Source organism: Eriocheir sinensis, chromosome 9 (assembly GCF_024679095.1).
Source record: "Eriocheir sinensis breed Jianghai 21 chromosome 9, ASM2467909v1, whole genome shotgun sequence".
Taxonomy (NCBI): Eukaryota; Metazoa; Arthropoda; class Malacostraca; order Decapoda; family Varunidae; genus Eriocheir; species Eriocheir sinensis.
The window spans coordinates 859464-881563 of NC_066517.1; the positions used below are offsets into that span (position 1 = coordinate 859464).

A 22100-nucleotide genomic window follows, 5' to 3' on the forward strand; every position below is an offset into this window, starting at 1 on the left:
GCTTGGTGAGGTGTGGCTGTGGGGAAGGTGCAGCTTGGTGAGGGTGTGGCTGTGGGGAAGGTGCAGCTTGGTGAGGTGTGGCTGTGGGGAGGAGGGTACAGCTTGGTGAGTGTGTGGCTGTGGGGAAGGTGCAGCTTGGTGAGGGTGTGGCTGTGGGGGAAGGGCAGCTTGGTGAGGGTGTGGCTGTGGGGGGAAGGTGCAGCTTGGTGAGGGTGTGGCTGTAGGGGGATCGGGCTGCGGGGGGTGGGTGTGGGTGTGGGGAGGGAGGGTGCAGCTTGGTGAGGGTGTGGCTGTGGGGAGGGAGGGTGCAGCTTGGTGAGGGTGTGGCTGTGGGGAGGGAGGGTGCAGCTTGGTGAGGGTGCGGCTGTGGGGAGGGAGGGTGCAGCTTGGTGAGGGTGTGGCTGTGGGGGGAAGGTGCAGCTTGGTGAGGGTGTGGCTGTGGGGAGGGAAGGTGCAGCTTGGTGAGGGTGTGGCTGTGGGGGGAAGGTGCAGCTTGGTGAGGGTGTGGCTGTGGGGAGGGAGGGTGTGGCTGTGGGGGGAAGGTGCAGCTTGGTGAGGGTGTGGCTGTGGGGAGGGAGGGTGCAGTTTGGTGAGGGTGTGGCTGTGGGGAGGGAGGGTGCAGCTTGGTGAGGGTGTGGCTGTGGGGAGGGAGGGTGCAGCTTGGTGAGGGTGTGGCTGTGGGGAGGGAGGGTGTGGCTGTGGGGGGAAGGTGCAGCTTGGTGAGGGTGTGGCTGTGGGGAGGGAGGGTGCAGCTTGGTGAGGGTGTGGCTGTGGGGGGAAGGTGCAGCTTGGTGAGGGTGTGGCTGTGGGAGGGCGGGTGTGGCTGTGGGGGAAGGTGCAGCTTGGTGAGGGTGTGGCTGTGGGGAGGGAGGGTGCAGCTTGGTGAGGGTGTGGCTGTGGGGGGAAGGTGCAGCTTGGTGAGGGTGTGGCTGTGGGGGGAAGGTGCAGCTTGGTGAGGGTGTGGCTGTGGGGGGAAGGTGCAGCTTGGTGAGGGTGTGGCTGTGGGGAGGGAAGGTGCAGCTTGGTGAGGGTGTGGCTGTGGGGGGAAGGTGCAGCTTGGTGAGGGTGTGGCTGTGGGGAGGGAGGGTGCAGCTTGGTGAGGGTGTGGCTGTGGGGAGGGAGGGTGCAGCTTGGTGAGGGTGTGGCTGAGGTAGAACACACAAGGCTAGGATACAGCAAGAGGCTGCATGGCCAGTCAGCCCACACGTGGCACCTCCTGAAAAATGGTTATTACTGGCCATCATTCAAAAGTGACATGTAGAAAGGAAACAGGAGAGCAAACTGTAACCATCGGCATTGCCCGCCAGCAATCAGCAGGTTTAATACTGGACGCCACTCACGGGTCAAGCCCCGCACACACTTCCACTCACTGCTGTTGACACCCGGTAAAGAGTTTCAGCGAGGGTCAGTGTTGTGTCAGCGGTATTGCCCAGCGTTCAGCGAGGCAAGGAGCATCTTATAGAGGTGTGTTGATCATTTTGTGGCCTGGCTCTTCAGTCCTCTTTGTTACTCTTGCCTGCAGGAACCGTGAGCTCCTGCTGGTGACGCTGTCCTACAGCCTGTGTCTTGGGGTGCCGTCAGCCTGGACCAGCGTCCTCAACTTCTCCCTGTATGAGCTGGGCATGACACAGGTGAGCTGGGCCATGGCAGTGTGCTGAGCAGGACGCAAAAAACAACACAACACACACACTACATGGCCACCAAGGAGTCTGGAGAGTTCCTCGGCATTCCCTGCTTGTCGCAGCGTGCCTCTCAGCTACACCCATGCATGCACACACTACACTCACCTGTTGTCACCTTGCTTTTACCATCACACACACACACACACACACACACACACACACATTGTTATTTTGCATTTTTTTTTATTGTTCTGTGTCCATTCCTCCTCCTCCTCCTCCTCCTCCTCCTCTCCCTCTTCAGCTAGTCATTTCTGTCCTCCTCTGCCCATCACTCCTCCTCCATATCGCTCCACTTCCCTGTGTCCATTCCTCCTCCTCTTCCTCCTCCTCCTCCTCTCCCTCTTCAGCTAGTCATTTCTGTCCTCCTCCGCCCATCACTCCTCCTCCATATTGCTCCACTTCCCTGTGTCCATTCCTCCTCCTCTTCCATATTGCTCCACTTCCCTGTGTCCATTCCTCCTCCTCCGCCATATTGCTCCACTTCCCTGTGCCCATTCCTCCTCCTCTTCCATATTGCTCCACTTCCCTGTCCCCATTCCTCCTCCTCTTCCATATTGCTCCACTTCCCTGTGTCCATTCCTCCTCCTCTTCCATATTGCTCCACTTCCCTGTGTCCATTCCTCCTCCTCTTCCATATTGCTCCACTTCCCTGTGTCCATTCCTCCTCCTCTTCCATATTGCTCCACTTCCCTGTGTCCATTCCTCCTCCTCTTCCATATTGCTCCACTTCCCTGTGCCCATTCCTCCTCCTCTTCCATATTGCTCCACTTCCCTGTGTCCATTCCTCCTCCTCTTCCATATTGCTCCACTTCCTGTGTCCATTCCTCCTCCTCTTCCATATTGCTCCACTTCCCTGTGTCCATTCCTCCTCCTCTTCCATATTGCTCCACTTCCTGTGCCCATTCCTCCTCCTCTTCCATATTGCTCCACTTCCCTGTGTCCATTCCTCCTCCTCTTCCATATTGCTCCACTTCCCTGTGTCCATTCCTCCTCCTCTTCCATATTGCTCCACTTCCCTGTGTCCATTCCTCCTCCTCTTCCATATTGCTCCACTTCCCTGTGTCCATTCCTCCTCCTCTTCCATATTGCTCCACTTCCCTGTGTCCATTCCTCCTCCTCTTCCATATTGCTCCACTTCCCTGTGTCCATTCCTCCTCCTCTTCCATATTGCTCCACTTCCCTGTGTCCATTCCTCCTCCTCTTCCATATTGCTCCACTTCCCTGTGCCCATTCCTCCTCCTCTTCCATATTGCTCCACTTCCCTGTGTCCATTCCTCCTCCTCTTCCATATTGCTCCACTTCCCTGTGTCCATTCCTCCTCCTCTTCCATATTGCTCCACTTCCCTGTGTCCATTCCTCCTCCTCTTCCATATTGCTCCACTTCCCTGTGCCCATTCCTCCTCCTCTTCCATATTGCTCCACTTCCCTGTGTCCATTCCTCCTCCTCTTCCATATTGCTCCACTTCCCTGTGTCCATTCCTCCTCCTCTTCCATATTGCTCCACTTCCCTGTGTCCATTCCTCCTCCTCTTCTTGCTCCACTTCCCTGTCCATTCCTCCTCCTCCTCCATATCACTCCACTTCCCTGTGCCCATTCCTCCTCCTCTTCCATATCACTCCACTTCCCTGTGCCCATTCCTCCTCCTCTTCCATATCACTCCACTTCCCTGTGCCCATTCCTCCTCCTCTTCCATATCACTCCACTTCCCTGTCCCCATTCCTCCTCCTCCTCCCCCTGCCCATCACTCCACCACTCCACTCCTTGCCCTCAGAATGATGCCATGTGGGTGGGTTTGTCAACCACCTTGTCGTCTGGTCTGCTGGCGCTGGTGGTGGGGCGGTTGACGGACTTGATGTATGGCTACATCAAGCTGACGCTCCTCATCTTCCTGGCCGTCAACATCGCCCTCTTCTACTGGTTCTTCCTCCTCACCTGGGGCTCCATACCCGTCTCCATCTGTAAGAGTGCGGCCACACTGCATGTGGTTTCCTGGGAGGGTAGAGGGTAGCGGGTTACCAAGCAGGTCAGCGGCAAGAACAAACACATGTTATCTAATACGAGTGGGTAAGCTTGGAGGGAACCCGCTACCCGCGTCTGGTATGGCCGCTTGTATTAGATAACATGTGTTTGTTCTTCCCGCTGACCCGCTAGGCAACCCACTACCCTATACCCTCCCAGCAAACCGCATGCAGTGTGGCCACACCCTAAGTTATTTTGGTGGTTCCTGCGACGGGCCAAACAGTTTTCTCTGTGTTGTGTTTAAGGACACTTCAGTAATGTTTTGTCAGGGGTTGGAAGCAACTTTATGCATAGATTTCCCCGTTCTTTAGTCTTTCTATATTTAGATATGACCAACATAGCAGTTTACATTGTCACTCCTCATTATCTACATGCAGTAAAAGTCCTTTAATCCTGAATGCATCCCAATTTTGATTTTTGTTCACCCAAACTGTACTGAATCAGAGACGGGAGGCTGAGTTGTGGAACGCTCCAATTGAGTTTATCCCACAGCAGCATCTCTCCCCTCTTCTCCCCAGGGCAGATCTACGTGACAGTGGTGGGCGGCGTGGCCTTCAACTTCAGCACCTGTCCGCTGTTCTTTGAGCTGGCCGTGGAGAGCGCCTACCCCTGCTCGGAGGTGATGGTGGGCGGCATCATGACCGGCGCCAACAACTTTGTCGGACTCTGCTTCCTCTTCCTCTTCTTCATCCCCTTTGAGAGTAAGTGTGGGGGTGGGGAGGAGAGGAAGTGGGAGGGTGAATGATTTATATTTATCTTTCTTTACAAGGCTACCAGTGGGTGACCTGCTTGTCCCCTCCACTCATTATCTGTGCTCATCTTACCCCCCCCACCAGGCTACCAGTGGGTGACCTGTTTGTCCCCTCCACTCATTATCTGTGCTCATCTTACCCCCCCCACCAGGCTACCAGTGGGTGACCTGTTTGTCCCCTCCACTCATTATCTGTGCTCATCTTACCCCCCCCCCCCCCCACCAGGCTACCAGTGAGTGACCTGCTTGTCCCCTCCACTCATTATCTGTGCTCATCTTACCCCCCCCACCAGGCTACCAGTGGGTGACCTGCTTGTCCCCTCCACTCATTATCTGTGCTCATCTTACCCCCCCCACCAGGCTACCAGTGGGTGACCTGCTTGTCCCCTCCACTCATTATCTGTGCTCATCTTACCCCCCCCACCAGGCTACCAGTGGGTGACCTGTTTGTCCCCTCCACTCATTATCTGTGCTCATCTTACCCCCCCCCCACCAGGCTACCAGTGGGTGACCTGTTTGTCCCCTCCACTCATTATCTGTGCTCATCTTACCTCCCCACTAGGCTTCCAGTGGGTGACCTGATTGTCCCCTCCACTCATTATCTGTGCTCATCTTACCCCCCCCACTAGGCTACCAGTGGGTGACCTGTTTGTCCCCTCCACTCATTATCTGTGCTCATCTTACCCCCCCCCCACCAGGCTACCAGTGGGTGACGTACGTGCTGCTGGCCACCCAGGGTTTGTGTCTCATCCCTTTCGTGTTCGTCAAGGAGAATTACTCTCGCTCAAACATCGACCGCAGTGACCCTGCCTCTGCCTACCAGCCCTTCAACGAACTGTCTTCCCCCAGCAATGCGACCTGAACCCGGGGCACCACGACCTTGTTTGTTGTGGCGCTGCCCTATGTGTGGGCTTTCTTGAGGGGTCTCTGTGATAGCCCGTCATCGGCGCAGGCGAATTTTATTTATGGTGGTGCCGTGATGTATGGTTGTGGTGTTGGTTGTCTCGTCAGTGAGTCCTTGTCTGTCGTTTTTTTTTAGTTTTTTTTATTTATTTATTTATTTTTTTTTTTTACAGCAGAGGAGACACTGCAAGGGCGTAAAAAAAAAGAAAACTATGATAAAAAAAAAGCCCGCTACTTACTGTCCCTAAATAGAGTAGAGCGGCCAAAAAGAGAAATCAGTTTTGGGAGGAGAGGTGTCCTGATGCCCTCCTCTTGTGTGTTGTTGTTCTTGGTTGTGGTGTGCTGCTGAAGGGTCTGTTTGTGTGTGTGTGTGTGTGTGTGTGTGTGTGTTGGTGTCTGTGTGTTTGTCTGTGGCGCAGGACCCATAATTGATTGTTTGTTTGTTGTGCAATTGACCTTATCTACAAAAATTGATTCCTTGCTTATAATTTTTCTTATTTCTGTATTTTGATTTTGTTCGTCTATTTACTTATTTATCTCCTTATTCTTCCCCTCCTTGACCTGTCTGTGTGGAGCTGTGGCACCCTGCTCCCTCCAGATATCATCCTTGAAGGGTCACCTCGGCAGCACAGCTCCAGCCCTCCCTGTTCACCGCACCCTCCAGTCTGCAACAGTAACCTCCTGCCCACCACTCTCCTTCTCTCCACCCCTCTCCTCCTTGAACTCTTCAGTCTTAGCAATCCATCTTAGCTGTCCTTTATTCCATATTTATATTTATTTATTTATCTCTCTATTTGCTGTGTTTTGATTATTAAGTCTATATGCTCTGAGAATTAGAGGTAATGTGTGTGTGTGTGTGTGTGTGTGTGTGTGTAGTCCCCAGGGCCTGAGCCACAGTGCATGGTGTGGTCCTGTCTCTGTTTGTCCAGTTTTTCCTTGAGGCTGTCTGTGTACTTCCTCCCACACTTCTCCATTTGATTCATTCCAAGTATTTATATTTCTGTGAGGAAAACTAAGGATGCAAAAGGTGGGAAAGTTTCTGAAAAAATGGAAACTTTCCAGGGAAAGTTCTCAGGAATTTTGGGAATTTTCAGGAATTTTAACATTTTTCTCATGTGTTTTTGTATTAATAAACAAACCAATTTTTGCCAATATAACTATCAAGTAAAAATTTTCAAGCAATAAACAATTGTATTTCCTTAAAATTACGTTCCCACTGACAGAACACCGAGAGACAGTAACGTTGAACATTTGTGTGTGTGAGTAAATACTGTAAAAAACATACCATATTTCCCGCCATATAAGACGCACTTTTATTCAAAAAAGAAGATTCGTAAAATCACCCAGCGTCTTATATCACGATGGTTAGGTTTTGGAAGGCCTAGGGGTTATTGGTACTGGTACAAAAACAACACCCAACACCTCCGTTTGACACAGTAGTTCCCAGATGTTCCCAGAATGAATTATATTGTGTTTTGCAGCATGTAACGTGCACTTTTTTCACTCAGAAAATGGCAATAAGTTACCCCATCGCGGTATACGCCGAAGGTACAAATTTTGATTGATTTAAATAAAAAATAGTGTGATGCAAGATAAAATTAAAGTGTGAATAAGCAGAAGAGAGGAGGAGGACATGTGAAGGAATAGTCATACAGGTCACAAGAAGATGTGCCACACATGGGAGCCGAGGCGCGGCGTGAACACAAAACACAAAACACAACACCGCGCAAGTCACCAGTGTGCCGGGTACCTTGGCGGTGATGGTTAAAGCGGCTAGTACACGGGAACAACACTGGTGGAGCAGGGTGCTTGCTGCCTGACGTGACTGCCCGGCGACTGTGGGGCGGACTTGAGCGGATTAGTCAGGAGATATTTCTGCTGTGCAGCGACCCGGTCAGCTGACATTTTCTGTGATACATGTTCGAAAGAACAGATATCCGAGGATGACTAAAGTGTTTATTGTAAACGCATTTTTGTTTCTCATTGTAAAAATAACTATTAAAACATAATATGATTGGCAGAAATTAACCAACATCAATTTCTACTTGAAAGTAGGTATGCGGTCCCTGAAAGTCGAGATCAAGACCAAGATTGCCCATCAAACGTAGCATCCCCGTGTGATTAGTTAGCTCAGTAGCTTGGTGAAAGTTACCGCTTGCACACTGCACAGTGAGTGAATCTACCAACCAACCCTTTTGTTTACCATTTCAAAGTCACAGCTGCTCGGGGTAAGAGCACTGTAACTCTTCAACCAACAGTGGAACACTTTGAACACAGAGAAAGGCACAGAGCAACATATGGCATCATAGTCATGATTGTAAGTGAGGTGGAAAAATGAAATACTGCACACACATTAAGTTCAGGGAAAATGTGTAATTATTTTTTTTAAATATACCTCGCCCAATTACAGGTGCGTCTTATACGCCGGTGTGTCTTATATGGCGGAAAATACGGTATCCATCATTGTCTGCGCCTGTCGCCTCTCACTCTCCTGTACGCCAGCGTTGGCAGTCTCAGTTTCTTTGGCTGTTTCTCATAACTCAAGTTCCTCAGTGTTGGTGTTTTCTGACTTGCCCTTCTTTGTAGGTTTTCTCTTGCCTCTACATCTTTAATTAGCTAAGGAGCCCTGACGTGACTGGCCTACTCCAAAGGGGGTCTGACTAGTGCAACATTGAGAGACTTAAATATTTCCTCACCAAGATACAAATGTCCTCCTACCCAGTCCTCTTCTTCCTCTACTTTTGTTTAAACGTCCTTATTTTTCCTCATTGGGTTGGACGTCCCACTGTTCTACTGGCTTTATTTATCATCTCCGTGCGGTGTCCTGAAAAATCTAGCTGACTGTCAACTACTACGCCAGTGTCGTGCTCAGAATTGATTTCAATTATTTTCTCACTCATGCAATATCCCGCATCTCCAGTCTCACATTTGACAATTCGCAAGCATTCACACTTTGTCCGGCCGCGCTCCTCTTGCCCTGCGCCAGTGAGAGTTCAGGAGGGAGTCAGTCTCTGGCCTGTCAGGGGCTTCAAAAATAGGAGAAGAGGAACACCAACTAACACCTTTGTTTGATATGCATGCCATGCACCACTACTGTCCCTTGCTGGAGTCATTCCTGACGTTGGAAGCTGCAGTGATTCACGTTCCCTTCAAGTCAAAGGATGAGTTTGACGCTTGTCAGCTGGAACCTTTCCCTTTCCCTACTGAAGAAGGTGATATATAGCTGAGTGTTGTCGAAGAATAGGGGATAGATATCTGGAAACAGAGGTGCGCAAGTGTGGTACTTAGTGCGGTAGTACCGCATTACAAAAAAAGTACCGCACTACCACAAAATTTCTGAAAATACCGCACTACCGCGGACCGCACTAAAAACCTGCGGTACTTTTTTGCGGTAATTTGAAAACTATCGAAGACGACATTTGCTGCGCGGCGCGCTGCTCACAGAAATGTGTTTTTTACAGTGAATCGGATTCAATCAGTCAATCGGTATCAGTCATCAGAAACAGTGATTCAATCATTCTGACTTTTCAGTTACTGTTCAAAATTAAATATTAAATAGACGGACTAAACTACTACACTGCGAGTCTTCTTTAACCCGCGCGGTGCCGCCCATTTCAACCCCGGACCCGTCCGTGGTGCCGGCCGATTTTTCACTGTACTATTTTAAGCATGTTTCCTTTGTTTGGATGCCAGGATAGGCACTGGAGTATTTTTTATTTTGACTACCGCTACCGCAGTACCGCACGCTGCGTACGTCACTGGGAAAGAAAAAAATGGGACCGCACTACCGCAACCGCACTACTCCGGAAAAAGTACCACACTACCGCAACCGCACTACTCTGGAAAAAGTACCACACTACCGCAACCGCACTACTCCGGAAAAAGTACCACACTACCGCAACCGCACTACTGATTTTTCAGTACCGCGCCACCTCTGTCTGGAAGATTGTGTCGAGTGGATAGGTGGAGAAACTGTGTTTTTGAGGCGTTGAAGGACACCAGGTTCTTCTTGCCCCAATCAGAAATAATAGTTAGGTCTGAGGCTAAGCGTTCTGCAGCCTCCAGTCTGGAATCGTTTAGTTCTTGTTGAGTGGGTCTTCTAATAAAAAAAGTTGAGTAATGCAGAGTGGAGTCATCGGCGTCAGGATGGATAGGACAGTTCATTTTGGAAAGAAAATCATTAATGAACAACAGAAAGAGTGTGGGAGATAGGACAGAGCCCTGCGGGACACCACTGATAATAGGTTTAGGGGAAGAACAGTGACCGTCTACCACAGCAAAAATAGAACGGTCAGAGAGGAAACTTGAGATAAAGGTACAGAGAGAAGGAGAGAAACCATAGGAGGGTAGTTTGAAAAGCAAAGATTTGTGCCAGACCCTATCAAAGTCTTTTGATATGTCCAGCGCAATAGCAAAGGTTTCACCGAAACGGCTAAGAGAGGATGACCAAGAGTCAGTTAGGAAGGCAAGGAGATTGCCAGTAGAACGCCCCTTGCGGAACCCATACTGGCGATCAGATAGAAGGTCAGAAGTGGAAAGGTGCTTTTGAATCTTCCGGTTAAGGATTGATTCAAAAGTTTAGATAGACAAGAAAGCAAAGCTATAGGATGGTAGTTTGTGGGATCGGAACGGTCACCCTTCTTAGGCACAGCTAGGCTGTATGAAGGCATACTTCCAGCAGGAAGGAAAGGTAGATGTTGACAGGCAGAGATGAAAGAGTTTGACCAGGCAGGGTGTCAGCACGGAAGCACAGTTTTTAAGGGAAGGCGCCGCCAAAAAATGGGTATTTTTCACTATTTCAGCCAAATTTTAAAAGTTACTCCAAAAAACAGCTGAACATGTTACACGTTCCCTGTGAATGTTTGGCAGCTGTATGATAGTTCTTTTCCTTTCAAATAATTTGATTTGTATTACTAATTTCGTGGCCCCCTCCCTGCGGAAACCTCCGTTTTCTGTAGAATACTCTTTTTATGAAAAGCGTGTCATCATTCATCTGGCAAAATTCTAGTGGCAGCCAGCAAGCCTTGGAGAGTGTGGTTGACAGTGCTGCCAGATTTGGGGAATTTTCCCTAGTTTTGGGGAAATCATGATGTTGATGGGGAAATGGGGAATTCATGCCCATTTTTGGGGAATTTTCATATGCGACTTCGGATTTACTAGAAAAAATGGGGATTTTTCATTGTGGAGCAGCATTTTCTCTTAGTTTGGTAATTCTTCAACACATCAATATAAATAATATGATACATAATAACTTTAACGGATGTATCTATGGAAATATAATAATTTTAAGATGAAGAGGTAGCCACTAGTAGGAAACAGACAAGTGATAACGGAGTGGAAGTGAGTGGACGCGTCCAGTTCGCGTCCGCCGCCCGCGAGACAGCTCCCTTACTGTGACTGTGTCACTCACTGCCACCCGTGACCCACGCCACGGGCCACACGAGTCACGACACACCACACCAACTTCAACTCCTTACAGTGGTATGTTTATTTCTTTCTGATAGTCTGATATTTGCGATAGAGTTAGGATATATATTGTGCTATGGATTAGAAGAGAGAGTACTAACGAAATGTGTCGTAAATCAGTGTTATTTGGAAGAAATATTCCTTGTGACAAATTATTCACTTACGAAGAGCATAAATATATCTATTGGATATTGGATCTTTCAGTTAACTAAAAACATTGGTTGGATTGCTCCATACTAGGCGATACTTGAAAGAGGATTTTTGTTTTAGTTTCCCTGTAAGTATCACCCTTCTCCAACGCATGACCTCTGAAAGCTCTGATATGTATGATTCAGAGTGAATCATGTATATGATACAGGATTAAGGTTAACTAAGCAATGCTACATTTAAGTTTAAAGTTATAATAAGTTTTGAGAGAAGTGTACTACCTATGTTTTTCATTATTGTATTTAAGTTTTCATATTAAAAGTGTGTTCAGCATAAATATAATTGGATCTTCAGTTAACTATGCCAGTATCCTATTGTCCATACTACAAGTAGAAAGAAATTGGTATTTTTTTTAGCTATAACTCAAATAAAACTCAATTAAAACCAAACTTTTTGAAATGGGGAAATTTTGTCCAAAATGGGGAATTTTGGCACTCGGATTTGGGGAAATGTGAGTCATTGCATCTGGCAGCACTGGTGGTTGAGTGAATCAGTCAATCAGTTACTTAGTGCGTCTCGAGCACTCCTCGGAGGTACATTTGTAGTACTTGCACTTTGGCAGGTTTGGACGCCTAGGGAAAGAAAAGAAGCCCAAAATAAAAGAAAGTGATGAAGAAGAAGTAACAGGAGGTAGCCACAGAACACTGCAGCCCAGGGGCGGTATACACAAAAGTTCTTAGCATCGCTAAGTGCACTTAACGGCAAAGAATCGTTAAGTTTTCTACTTAAAATGGCGCTGGGCCGCTTAGCGGTGAAGCTGGAGCACTTAGCGGGCGGAAAATTTAAGGCGGGGAAGGGGCTCCCTTAGCACCGTTAAAAATGCATAAGTATTGCAACATGGTGGATTACAGCGGGATGAAAGGCATCACCTCCTAATATATCTGCCTCGTCTAGACGAATTGGAGGCGTGTAATGATTTGAAACTCATCCTGAAATATCTGTGGACTGTGCTGACCGTGCTGAGATGAGTGGTTCGGCGAGGCGGACCTTGGAAACACCTACATGGCCATCACGACTGAAGTGGTGTTCGCTGACAGGTAAAATGCAGGTGCAACCTTCACAGACTGACAGAGATTGAGTGATAACAGACACTGGAGACCCTCCAGGCGATGGCTGGTGACCGCCTGCCACCATCCGCAGGCTGTCACACAAGGAGCCCTGGGAGTAACCTTGCTGGAAGCCCCGCGGGCCGCAGTGTGTGGCTGGCGTTATACAGCCCCCAGCCATCGCCTGGAGGGCATCCAGTGTCTGTTATCACTCACCTTAGGTAGTCTGTGAAGGTCCAGTCATCACTGGTGCACGTGTATCTTACCTGTGATCAACACCGGCAGCCACAGACTCCTGCCCAAGGAACGAACACAGGTGAGCCAATATTTTACCTCGCCAGACTTATCCTTTACAATATTCAACTCTTTAAACCTAACACACCTGTTAATCTTGTTACTGACTTCAACAAACGTTTCCCAAACTTACCACACCCTCAACAAGACCGATGTGGGTCCCTAGTGTCTGTTCTTGCATTTTTACTTGACTAACCTCCCAGCAACGATAACCCCCACCTAACCTGGGTAAATTTATCATTGACATACAGTTATTTCAACTTAATCTGTTATTTAAGATAGCCAGTTTTAACCAAATCAACAATTATTTAGAAAAGTTGATATTTTAACCTAATTTAAATGTCAGAAGTGTCCTAACAAAATTACCTTCCTTTGCTTATTTTTAGTAACCAAACCAAATCAATTTGACGTACCGGTAGCTCTTAAACCGAACTTGCTCTAGTACTCAAGCTTGCATCACTTATGACTTTTTCCTTTAATCCTAAATCACCTTGTTTAGAAACCTTGCTCTGACATACTTAACTTAATATAAGTTCACCTCTCCTAACTCAGATAAATTTCCGATTTGTGTTACTGACTATTTTTTAAACAAACATTTTGATTTTGGACGTAAATTTTTACCAAACTAACTATCATTCAGAATGTTGCCTTATTTTAACTTAACAAAAAATTATAAACGTCACCTAACCTCATTGATCCTACGTAACGAACGGTAGCTATCCTTCCTGTAAAATACCTCCCAGCAATCCCTGGGTGTTGCAAATGATACTAATACCCATGCTAGCTAGCATTGTAGTATTGTTTAATTTGTTTTGGTCATGTCTTTTTTTTCACATTTGAAATTAATTAGTTCACAGTATATTATGGCTTTTGTTATTTGCAGCTTCCTTTCTTATGAAGATTTAAAAGTGAATTTTATGATTATTCTTAGTCTTACTCCCAAATAGCTATTAAAGTCAATCAACAATGCTAAAATCTTTTTGAACAAAAAAAATTGCAAATTGGTCCATGAGTCAAGAGTTTTGACTTCTGGACAAGTATAGATATAGATATAGGGCAGGTACCAAAGCATTTCTAATTGTAATGTATCTATTTGCAGTGATCGTGATGACATTGACAACAACGAGCAAGTCCTCCTAGACCTAGAGTGACCTCAAGCTGGTATTCGCCACATAACATTATTGTTTAATCATTTAGTTTTTGTCATCCAGCATCAAGCAATCATTCCCATGCAAGAATATAATGCACAATATAAGCAACTTCAATTGCTAGAAAATAAGACAATGTTGCCAGCCCATATAGTGTGCACTGTGCAGTAAATAACTCATGTAGATAATGCCTGTTATTTTATCACATACTTATGTCGATGCAATGTCTTTTAGTTCTTGCTTCGGGTATATTAATTACTAATCCATTCTTATTTCTCCGACGGCCATTTCCTGTGTCGATACGTCAATCAGTTCAGTACTTTTATTTTCTTAGCTTGTGTTTTGCAATTCTTTGCCAATTAAATCACTGGACACATCTTAATAAATATCACAGATTTAATTATCATATATCAGTCCCATAAGTTTATTTCAGATGCTCTTAAAACAACATCTGCCCATTCATAGTCCAACTTAACCTGGTAGCAGCAACAGGCCAAATTCGTGGCTTTACCCTGTACCAGCGATGGGCCACATTTTTGCCATGATATAAACCCCCAAAAATAGATGATGCATAAACTGATCACAAATGTGTTGATATATATTATGAAATGGTTTGCGTGAGTGATGATTTTTCTCATTTTTCTCGCTCGGAGGAACCTTTAAGAAACATGATCCCTGCAGCTACCAGGTTAACCTCTTTTAGTATAGTACACTAATCAAGAAAAACATCCCAATTAATATATATATATATATATTTATATATATATATTTATATATATATATATATATATATATATATATTTATATATATATATGTTGTTTATTTGAACTTGTACTCATATTTCAGGGCCAAACATGATGTGGAAGAAGAAATCAGTTGTCTCCATCAGTCGGGTTTGTGCCATGGCAGCTTTCTCCAGCTGTCCAGAGGTCCAGTCCATGCCATGGAGAAATTCAGCCCCCAACAATGAGATGGCATGCCAGAGATGGATCCGCAGCTTCTCCTCCAATCAATCAATCCTTGCAATGCCTTTTCTCTTTTCTCTCCTTCTGTACCACCATGCTTACACATAACTGATCCAAGGTACTGAAACTCATTACCCTCCTCCATTTCTTCACCATTCAAAATTATTTGGCATTCTTTTTCACATTCAATGCCCACTCTATATGGGCATACAAACTCTACGACCTCCCTTCTACTCCGCTCACAAACCATCACTTTACTTTTGTTGACATTTACTTTCAACTTTCTCCTTTTACATACACTATCAAAAACACTGACCAAATTTTGTAAGCCACTTTCATTTTCTGCATTGAGCACCGTGTCATCAGCATACATTTTTACTTCAATTTCCCCAACTTTGCCCTTCATTTCTCATAACACCATCCATATAAATATTGAACAACCACGATGACATGACACACCCCTTAGCACTTTCATCTCAAAATGTTCACTTGTTTCTCCAGTAATTTTGACACATGCAGATGCATCCTCATAGAAAGACTTTATTGCATAAAGCAGTTTTCCTCCCACACCATATATCTTTAAGATGTCCCACAATGCCAGCCAATCGACTCTGTCATAAACTTTCTTTAGAATAACTAGATCCATGAAGGCAGCATAGTATTTTTTCCTTTTGCTAATATTTTTTCTAATAAAACACCATCCTGAAGGAAAATATCTGATCCACACATCCTCTTCCCTTCCTGAAGTCTCCTTGTTCTTCACTGATTTTCTCTTCTGTAAGTCTTTGCGCAGTCTCAATTAGGACTTTTCCATATACCTTTCCAGGTAGCCTACACTCAGCAGACTTATACCCCTACAACTCCCACCTCCCCTCTCCTGCCCTTCCCCTTGTAAACTGGGACCATGATGGCTTTTGTCAAGTCTGCTGGGACCTCCCCCCCCCCCCTTCCCAGGCCACTTCACATATCTTGACCATTCATATAGTAACTTCATCTCCACACTTCAACATTTCTGCTGTGATTCCTCTCAATTCATTCATCATCATCATCCCATCAATGCCTGCTCTTAGGAGCTCCCACCAGGGGATGGCCACGGCAGAAGTTTCCATCTTTCTCTATCCGGACACTCCCTCCTTGCCTGCTCAAAGTTTCTCAAGGATCTCTCATCCTTCTCCCTAACGTACTCCTGCACCCTATCTCCATTTCACTGGAGGTCGTCCTCTAACATTCCCTCCCTCAATCTCACATAACACCCTTCTGATCATCTTACTCTCCTCCATTCGCTCCATGTGGCCAAACCACTTTAAAGTCACTTATTCCCTTCACCCCCGTGACACATTCCAAAACGCTCATACACACTTTCATTACTTATTCCATCCATTCTACTCACACCACAAGCACTCCTCAAATAACTCATTTCCACTGCCTGCACTCTAGACCTCTGACTTTCATTCAAGGCCCATGTTTCACTTGCATATGTGAGGGTTGGTACTATTATTGTATTTTCAACTGATAACTGATCCAAGGTACTTAAACTCATTGACCTCCTCCATTTCTTCACCATTCAGAATTATTTTGCATTCTTTTTCACATTCAGTTCCCACTCTATATGGGCATACAAAATCTACAACTTCACTTCTACTCCCCTCACAAACCATCACTTTACTTTTGTTGACATTTACTTTCAGCTTTCTCCTTTTACAGACGCTATGAAAATCACTGACCAAGTTTTGTAAGTCACTTTAATTTTCTGCAATGAGCACTGTGTCATCAGTAAACAGGATTGAATTCAGCACCCACTGCCTTCCCTCAGCGTACCTTTTTACTCCAACTTTGCCCTTTATTTCTCTCATGACACCATCCATATAAATATTGAACAACCATGGTGACATGACGCACCCCTGCCTTAATCCCACCTTTATCTCAAAATGTTCACTTGTTTCTCCACCAATTTTGACACATGCAGATGCATCCTCATAGAAAGACTTTATTGCACTAAACAGTTTTCCTCCCACACCATAAATCTTTAAAACATCCCACAATGCAATCCAATCGAATCTGTCATAAGCTTTTTCAAAGTCCATGAAGGCAGCGTATAGTTTCTTTCCTTTTGCTATTATTTTTTCTACTACCATCCTGAAGGAAAATATCTGATTGATTCCATCAGTTCCTGCTGCTTTTCCATTTTTTAATCTTTTTAATGCCTGATTTACTTCTTCATATGTTATACTTCTTTCTTTATATACTCCTCCTCTACCGCTCAAAACTGTTGCTGTAACAGCTGCTGGACGTCCATCATCAAAATTCATTAAGTTTTTGAAATATTCTCTCTATGTCTCTTTCACAGCTTCCCCGTCTTTCAACATCTTTCCATTCTCACCAATAACTTCATTAATTTTCCTTGGGGAGATATTATTGGGGTGATGCTTTTCTTTCGTTTTTTACTTCTTTCCAATATGATTTCCTGTTCCCTTTATATTTTTCACTTAGTCTTTTCCAAAGTCTTCACCAACTCTCTTCTTACTTTCTTTTATTGCTTGTTTTAATTTCATTTTGCATTCTCTATATTTCTTTTTCCTTTCCCTTTTTACTTGCTCAACCACATTTCTTTCTGAAGTTTTCTTAAAAAAGTTCCCTTTTCTCTTTTACTATCCTCCTTATCTCTTCTGTCCACCATGAATTTCCTTTTCTTTTTCCATCTCTCACCATTTTCATCCCTACCACTCTTTTGTTGTAGTTAACACTACTTCTTTAAATGTTCTAAAAACTTTTTCAGTATCTGTACTATCTTTCACACTTTCCCATTTTTCACTTAAGGCATCTGCCATTTCACGTTATACTCATCTTTTATTCCTTTTTTCCTGTAACTTTTCTATCTTCAGTATTTCCTTTTTTACTTCACCTTTCTTTTCAAACACCCACTTTTGCAAGATGGTCAGAGCCATCGAACATCCCGCTTACTACCTTCGCGTCACAGATATCCTTTCTCAGTCTTCCATCTACTGCCACATAATCAATCAATCCTTTCTGCTCATAATCATTCCCCCTCCTCCATGTGTATATGTGGATATAGGCAAAAGTAATAAAGCCCCACACATCAGAAGCTGTATTGCTTTGCCTGGGTTATGCAGATGATGTAGTATTAGTGGAAGGATTTTGCCTTATCCTAAATGACTTTGGTATGGAATGGAAACTTATCTTTAAACATAATAATGGAAATTCACACCAGCAGTAGGACAGCAGGTGCTGGGAAACAATATCTTAGAGGTAATAGAAACACATGGTTATTTAGCATTTGAGATCAGCAAGGAGGCCATAGGAGAAAGTACAAAGAAAACTGAATGAAGCCAAGGTAAGGAAAATGACGGGTGTTAACATCAGTGGTAGAGAAGGGAAATTAGCCAGTATGAATATGGAAGTTGCTTTTGGATGGGGAAAGTAGTAACCCCACAGCTATCTTGTATGGGTCAGCAAAACTAACACTTAAGATGTCGGGAGATTAGAAGTCATTCAAGACCAGTTGGCATGATAGTGTTCACATGCTCAGGGGAAATGGGGTGAAGCTTCTGAGAAAGGTTAACAAAGGGGAAGCTGAGTTTCAAAGAGAGGAAATGAGTGAACACCGGTGGGCCAAATTAATATAACACTGGAAATTCAAGACAATCCCCTTTGGAGAAAGGAAATATACATAGAGGGAAAGCATATGATAACACTGGAGCAGAGTGAAACAATGTGAATGGGAGACCTATCAAAGATAATTGAGAAAAGTTGCCTCTGTGAATGGAGAAGTACCTATACCTATCTATAGTACAGCAGATAGGTGTAGAAGCTCGGGAAACATTAGAACATTTTATAATAGTACTAGTGATTGTGTGCCTTGACCCACTGAGGTAAAGATGTACCAGAGTAGCCTGACTGAAAGTTGATATATATCAAAATAAATAAACAAGAAAGTCACTGAACACACGAGTCTGAAATTATGGTAGCCATCTCACGTGAGGCTAATGCATTATGTGTTGTATGTTGGTCTCTGAATACAGTACAGTGACAAACAGCTTGAATATTGAAGAAACTTCAAACTATTGAGGAGTGTGGATTAACGCATCTTAGCACATTGCATTTTGGCGGTAGAGGGGTCAGGTTAGGTTGGTCATAGGCTAGGTATAGTTAGGTTTGGTCAGGTCTGGTTAGATTTAGTTTGTTTTTGACTTGTTTACTTTTATTATTTGGTAATTCCGTGTGATACGCTTCGCGCTACGCCTTTGTTGTCGCCGGCGGCTGAGGAGACGACGTCGAGGCAGTAATATACATATTTTACCAAAACACATAAAAGAATAGTGGAGGTACACCGGAAACATGAAAAGATGCACCTATATAACGATCATGGGCAATAAAGACCACAAGAGGAAGAAGAAGAAGGCTCGTTTATGTCGATCATTAACTCCACTGTTGTGTCTATTGTTTCCAAACAAGCTTTTGTGTACAGATAGATAACATGTTGAATGCATTATAGCTATTTCATCTTTGCATAATATGTCCTGTGGTAGCTATATATAATGCTTTTGCAAGTGATCGTTTTGCTATGCGATGCACTTCATACCGGTATTTTGCTCAAAAAATACTTAGCTTAGAGTCCGCTAAGGGGAATTCTAAGTAATACTTAAGGGCCTATGCTTAGCTAAAAGTTGTTAAGTGCAAGGCTTAGTATTATTCTTAGAATATTTGTGTATACGGCCCCAGGAGATTTCTAGTGTGTGCACACACACACACACACACACATCCACACGCAAACTGGTGCCAAATATGATTATTATTTTTTTTATTATTCATTGTCATTCATCAATATAACTGCATAGGTATGTAAGTTGTATTTTACCACTGTAAGATCCTCCAAAAATCATAACTTTGTACGTTAAATGCATTTACTACACACAAAAAAGCCAATATCTCAAAAGTGCATTTTTTGTACTTTGGAGAATAATAACTCCATTAGTTGTGGAGATAATAAAAAAACTCAAACATCTGCTGAAAGACGAGTGGATGGTAAAAAATTGTCCAACAGTTTTTTTTTATAAACCAAAAAACATTGCTGATATGATTTATTGAAGGTGAAAAAAAAGTGGTAGAATTATGGGACACATCAAATGGTGATTTTTGTAATTTTCTTGCACATGAACAGTGAGACATATTAAAAATTTGAACAGACAATTTTTAACTCTTGGTGCCATGAGTAAAACTACCCATTATCGTACATATTGAGTGAACGTGCTGGCTCTCATTAACGTTTTTAGCTCTGCTTTTGTTACAAGCAATAAATTTCGTTTGTAATTTTTTTTCGTACAGAAGCACGAAAGCTATTATGCTGATACATGCAGATCTTATTGCATTTACCTAAGTCTTAAAAAAAAAATACCTTAGAATAATCAAAATAAAATGAATGTACCCTCCATTAATACTAAGCGGCGCCTCCCCTTAAGGACAATAGGAGGCACTCCATCAGGTCCATAAGTCTTCTGAGGATTGAGGCCAGAAAGGGCATAGAAAACATCATTCTTAAGAGGGGGGATGAGTTGGAGGAATATGCCCAGAATCGTCTAGAGTGGAGTTTTTAGAGAAAGTTTGAAAGAAGAGTTCAGCCTTAGAGATAGATGAGACAGGACTAAGGAGAGGAGGGAAAATTGAAGAAGTGAAGTTGGAGATGTTTTTGGCTAGATGTCAGAAGTCCTGGGAAGAATTAGAAAAAGCAAGGTTTTGGCATTTTCTATTAAAGAAGGAGTTTTTGGTAAGTTGGAGAATAGATCTGGCACGATTCCGGGCAGAAATGTAAAGATCATGGTTAGCGGGAGTTTGAAGGCTCTGGTACCTTTTGTGAGCTGCCTCTCTATCTCTGACAACACGAGGACAAGCGTGATTAAACCAAGGTTTTTTAGCATGAGAAGTAGAGAAAGTATGTGGAATGTATGCCTCCATTCCAGAGACAATCACCTCTATGATGCGCTGGGCACACACAGAGGGGCCTCGCTTCTGGAAGCAGTAATCATTCAACGGGAAATCGGAAAAGTACATCCTCAGGTCGTCCCACCGAGCTGAAGCAAAATGCCAGAAGCATCGCCGTTTTGGTGGGTCCAGAGAGTGTACAGGAGCGATAGGACAGGATACAGAAATAAGGTTATGATCGGAGGAGCCCAACGAAGAGAACAGTTTGACAGAATAAGCAGAAGGGTTTGAGGTAAGGAAGAGGTCTTCAATGTTGGGCCGGTCTCCAAGACGGTCGGGAATATGTGTAGGGTGCTGAACCAACTGCTCTAGGTCGTTGAGGATAGCAAAGTTGTAGGCTTGTCCACCAGGATGGTCAGTGAGAGAGGATAAAAGCCAAAGCTGGTGGTGAACATTGAAATCTCCCAAGATGGAGATTTCAGCGAAGGGAGAGTGGGTCAAGATGTGCTCCATTTTAGAGTTCAAGTAGACAAAGAATTTTACATAGTTAGTAGAGTTAGGTGAGAGATAAACAGCACAGATGTATTTAGTAATAGAATGACAATGAAGTCTTAGCCAGATGATGTAAAATTCGGAAGAGTCAAGGTCGTGGGCACGAGAGCAAGTGATGTCGTTGCGCACAACATCCAGCTTTGGATTGAAATTTAGGATAGAGATAGCAGGAGGGAACAGAGTTGAGATTGCTGTCAGTAGCCTCACAAACCTGTGTTTCGGTGAGGAAGAGAAGGTGAGGTTTAGAGGAGGAGAGATGGTGTTCCACAGAATGAAAATTAGAACGAAGACCGCGAATGTTGCAGAAATTGATAAGGAAGAGGTTCGAGGAGTTACCAAGACACCTCTCAAGTCGGCAGCCAGAAATGGAGTCCTCCCTGGGGGAATTTGTGCCCCCCCCCCAGGGCGGGGACTCCGAGGTATTTATATTGTGCGCCATTTTGAATTTTGAATTTTGGGAAAAGGTGTGTGTGTTGTATGAATGTAGTGTGGTGTGGATAGAGAGAGGATCTGTTTTATAGAAAGCATGCTGAACTGCCCTCTGGTGCTGCTGAGACAGCAGGGAAACGATTAGTGAGGACATGGGAAGGGTCCTTGAAGGGCTTCAGCACCCTCCTCACTTCCCATATATATCTCATCGGGAGTGGCTTGCGCCCGTTCGGTAGGGGTCTTCCTACCTACTTCATCCATATATATATATATATATATATATATATATATATATATATATATATATATATATATATATATATATATATATATATATATATATATATATATATATATATATATATATATATATATATATATATATATATATATATATATATATATATATATATATATATATATATATATATAAAAGTTATAAATAAGCTAGGAATAGATAATAGATAACAGCAATGACAAACAAGTATTAAGTGAACAAGAAAGTAACTTAAGTAACACAGAGAAGGTAAATATTGGTAGGCCCGTCGCATGACCTAGCTGCCTCCCACAAGCGCTAAATCTTAATACTTAAAAGTTACAAATAAGTTGTGAATAAATAATAGATAACAGCAATGGCAACCAAGTAATAAGTGAACAAGAAAGTGATAAATTAGTGACTCACAGAAGGTAAATATTGATA

The 22100-nt window shown here is 44.1% G+C and overlaps 1 protein-coding gene and 1 long non-coding RNA gene across 9 annotated transcripts in view; both read left to right on the forward strand.

The window, feature by feature from the left end:
• The window catches only part of LOC126995798 (solute carrier family 49 member 4 homolog), a 40985-nt gene extending 30595 nt beyond the window's left edge, over positions 1–10390 (forward strand). For all 8 annotated transcript variants that reach the window (XM_050855642.1, XM_050855640.1, XM_050855643.1 and 5 more), the window contains 4 exons: positions 1523–1631; positions 3454–3640; positions 4220–4402; positions 5151–10390. In XM_050855642.1, coding sequence (XP_050711599.1) covers positions 1523–1631; positions 3454–3640; positions 4220–4402; positions 5151–5314 — 643 coding nt within the window. In that variant the 3' untranslated portion in view covers positions 5315–10390. The remainder of the gene's footprint in view (positions 1–1522; positions 1632–3453; positions 3641–4219; positions 4403–5150) is intronic.
• Positions 10391–11692: 1302 nt separating this feature from the next.
• Positions 11693–14444, forward strand: LOC126995801 (uncharacterized). Its single transcript, XR_007750705.1, has 3 exons — positions 11693–12390; positions 13468–13529; positions 14364–14444. It is a non-coding gene; the product is annotated as an uncharacterized LOC126995801 (long non-coding RNA).
• Positions 14445–22100: the final 7656 nt, after the last annotated feature.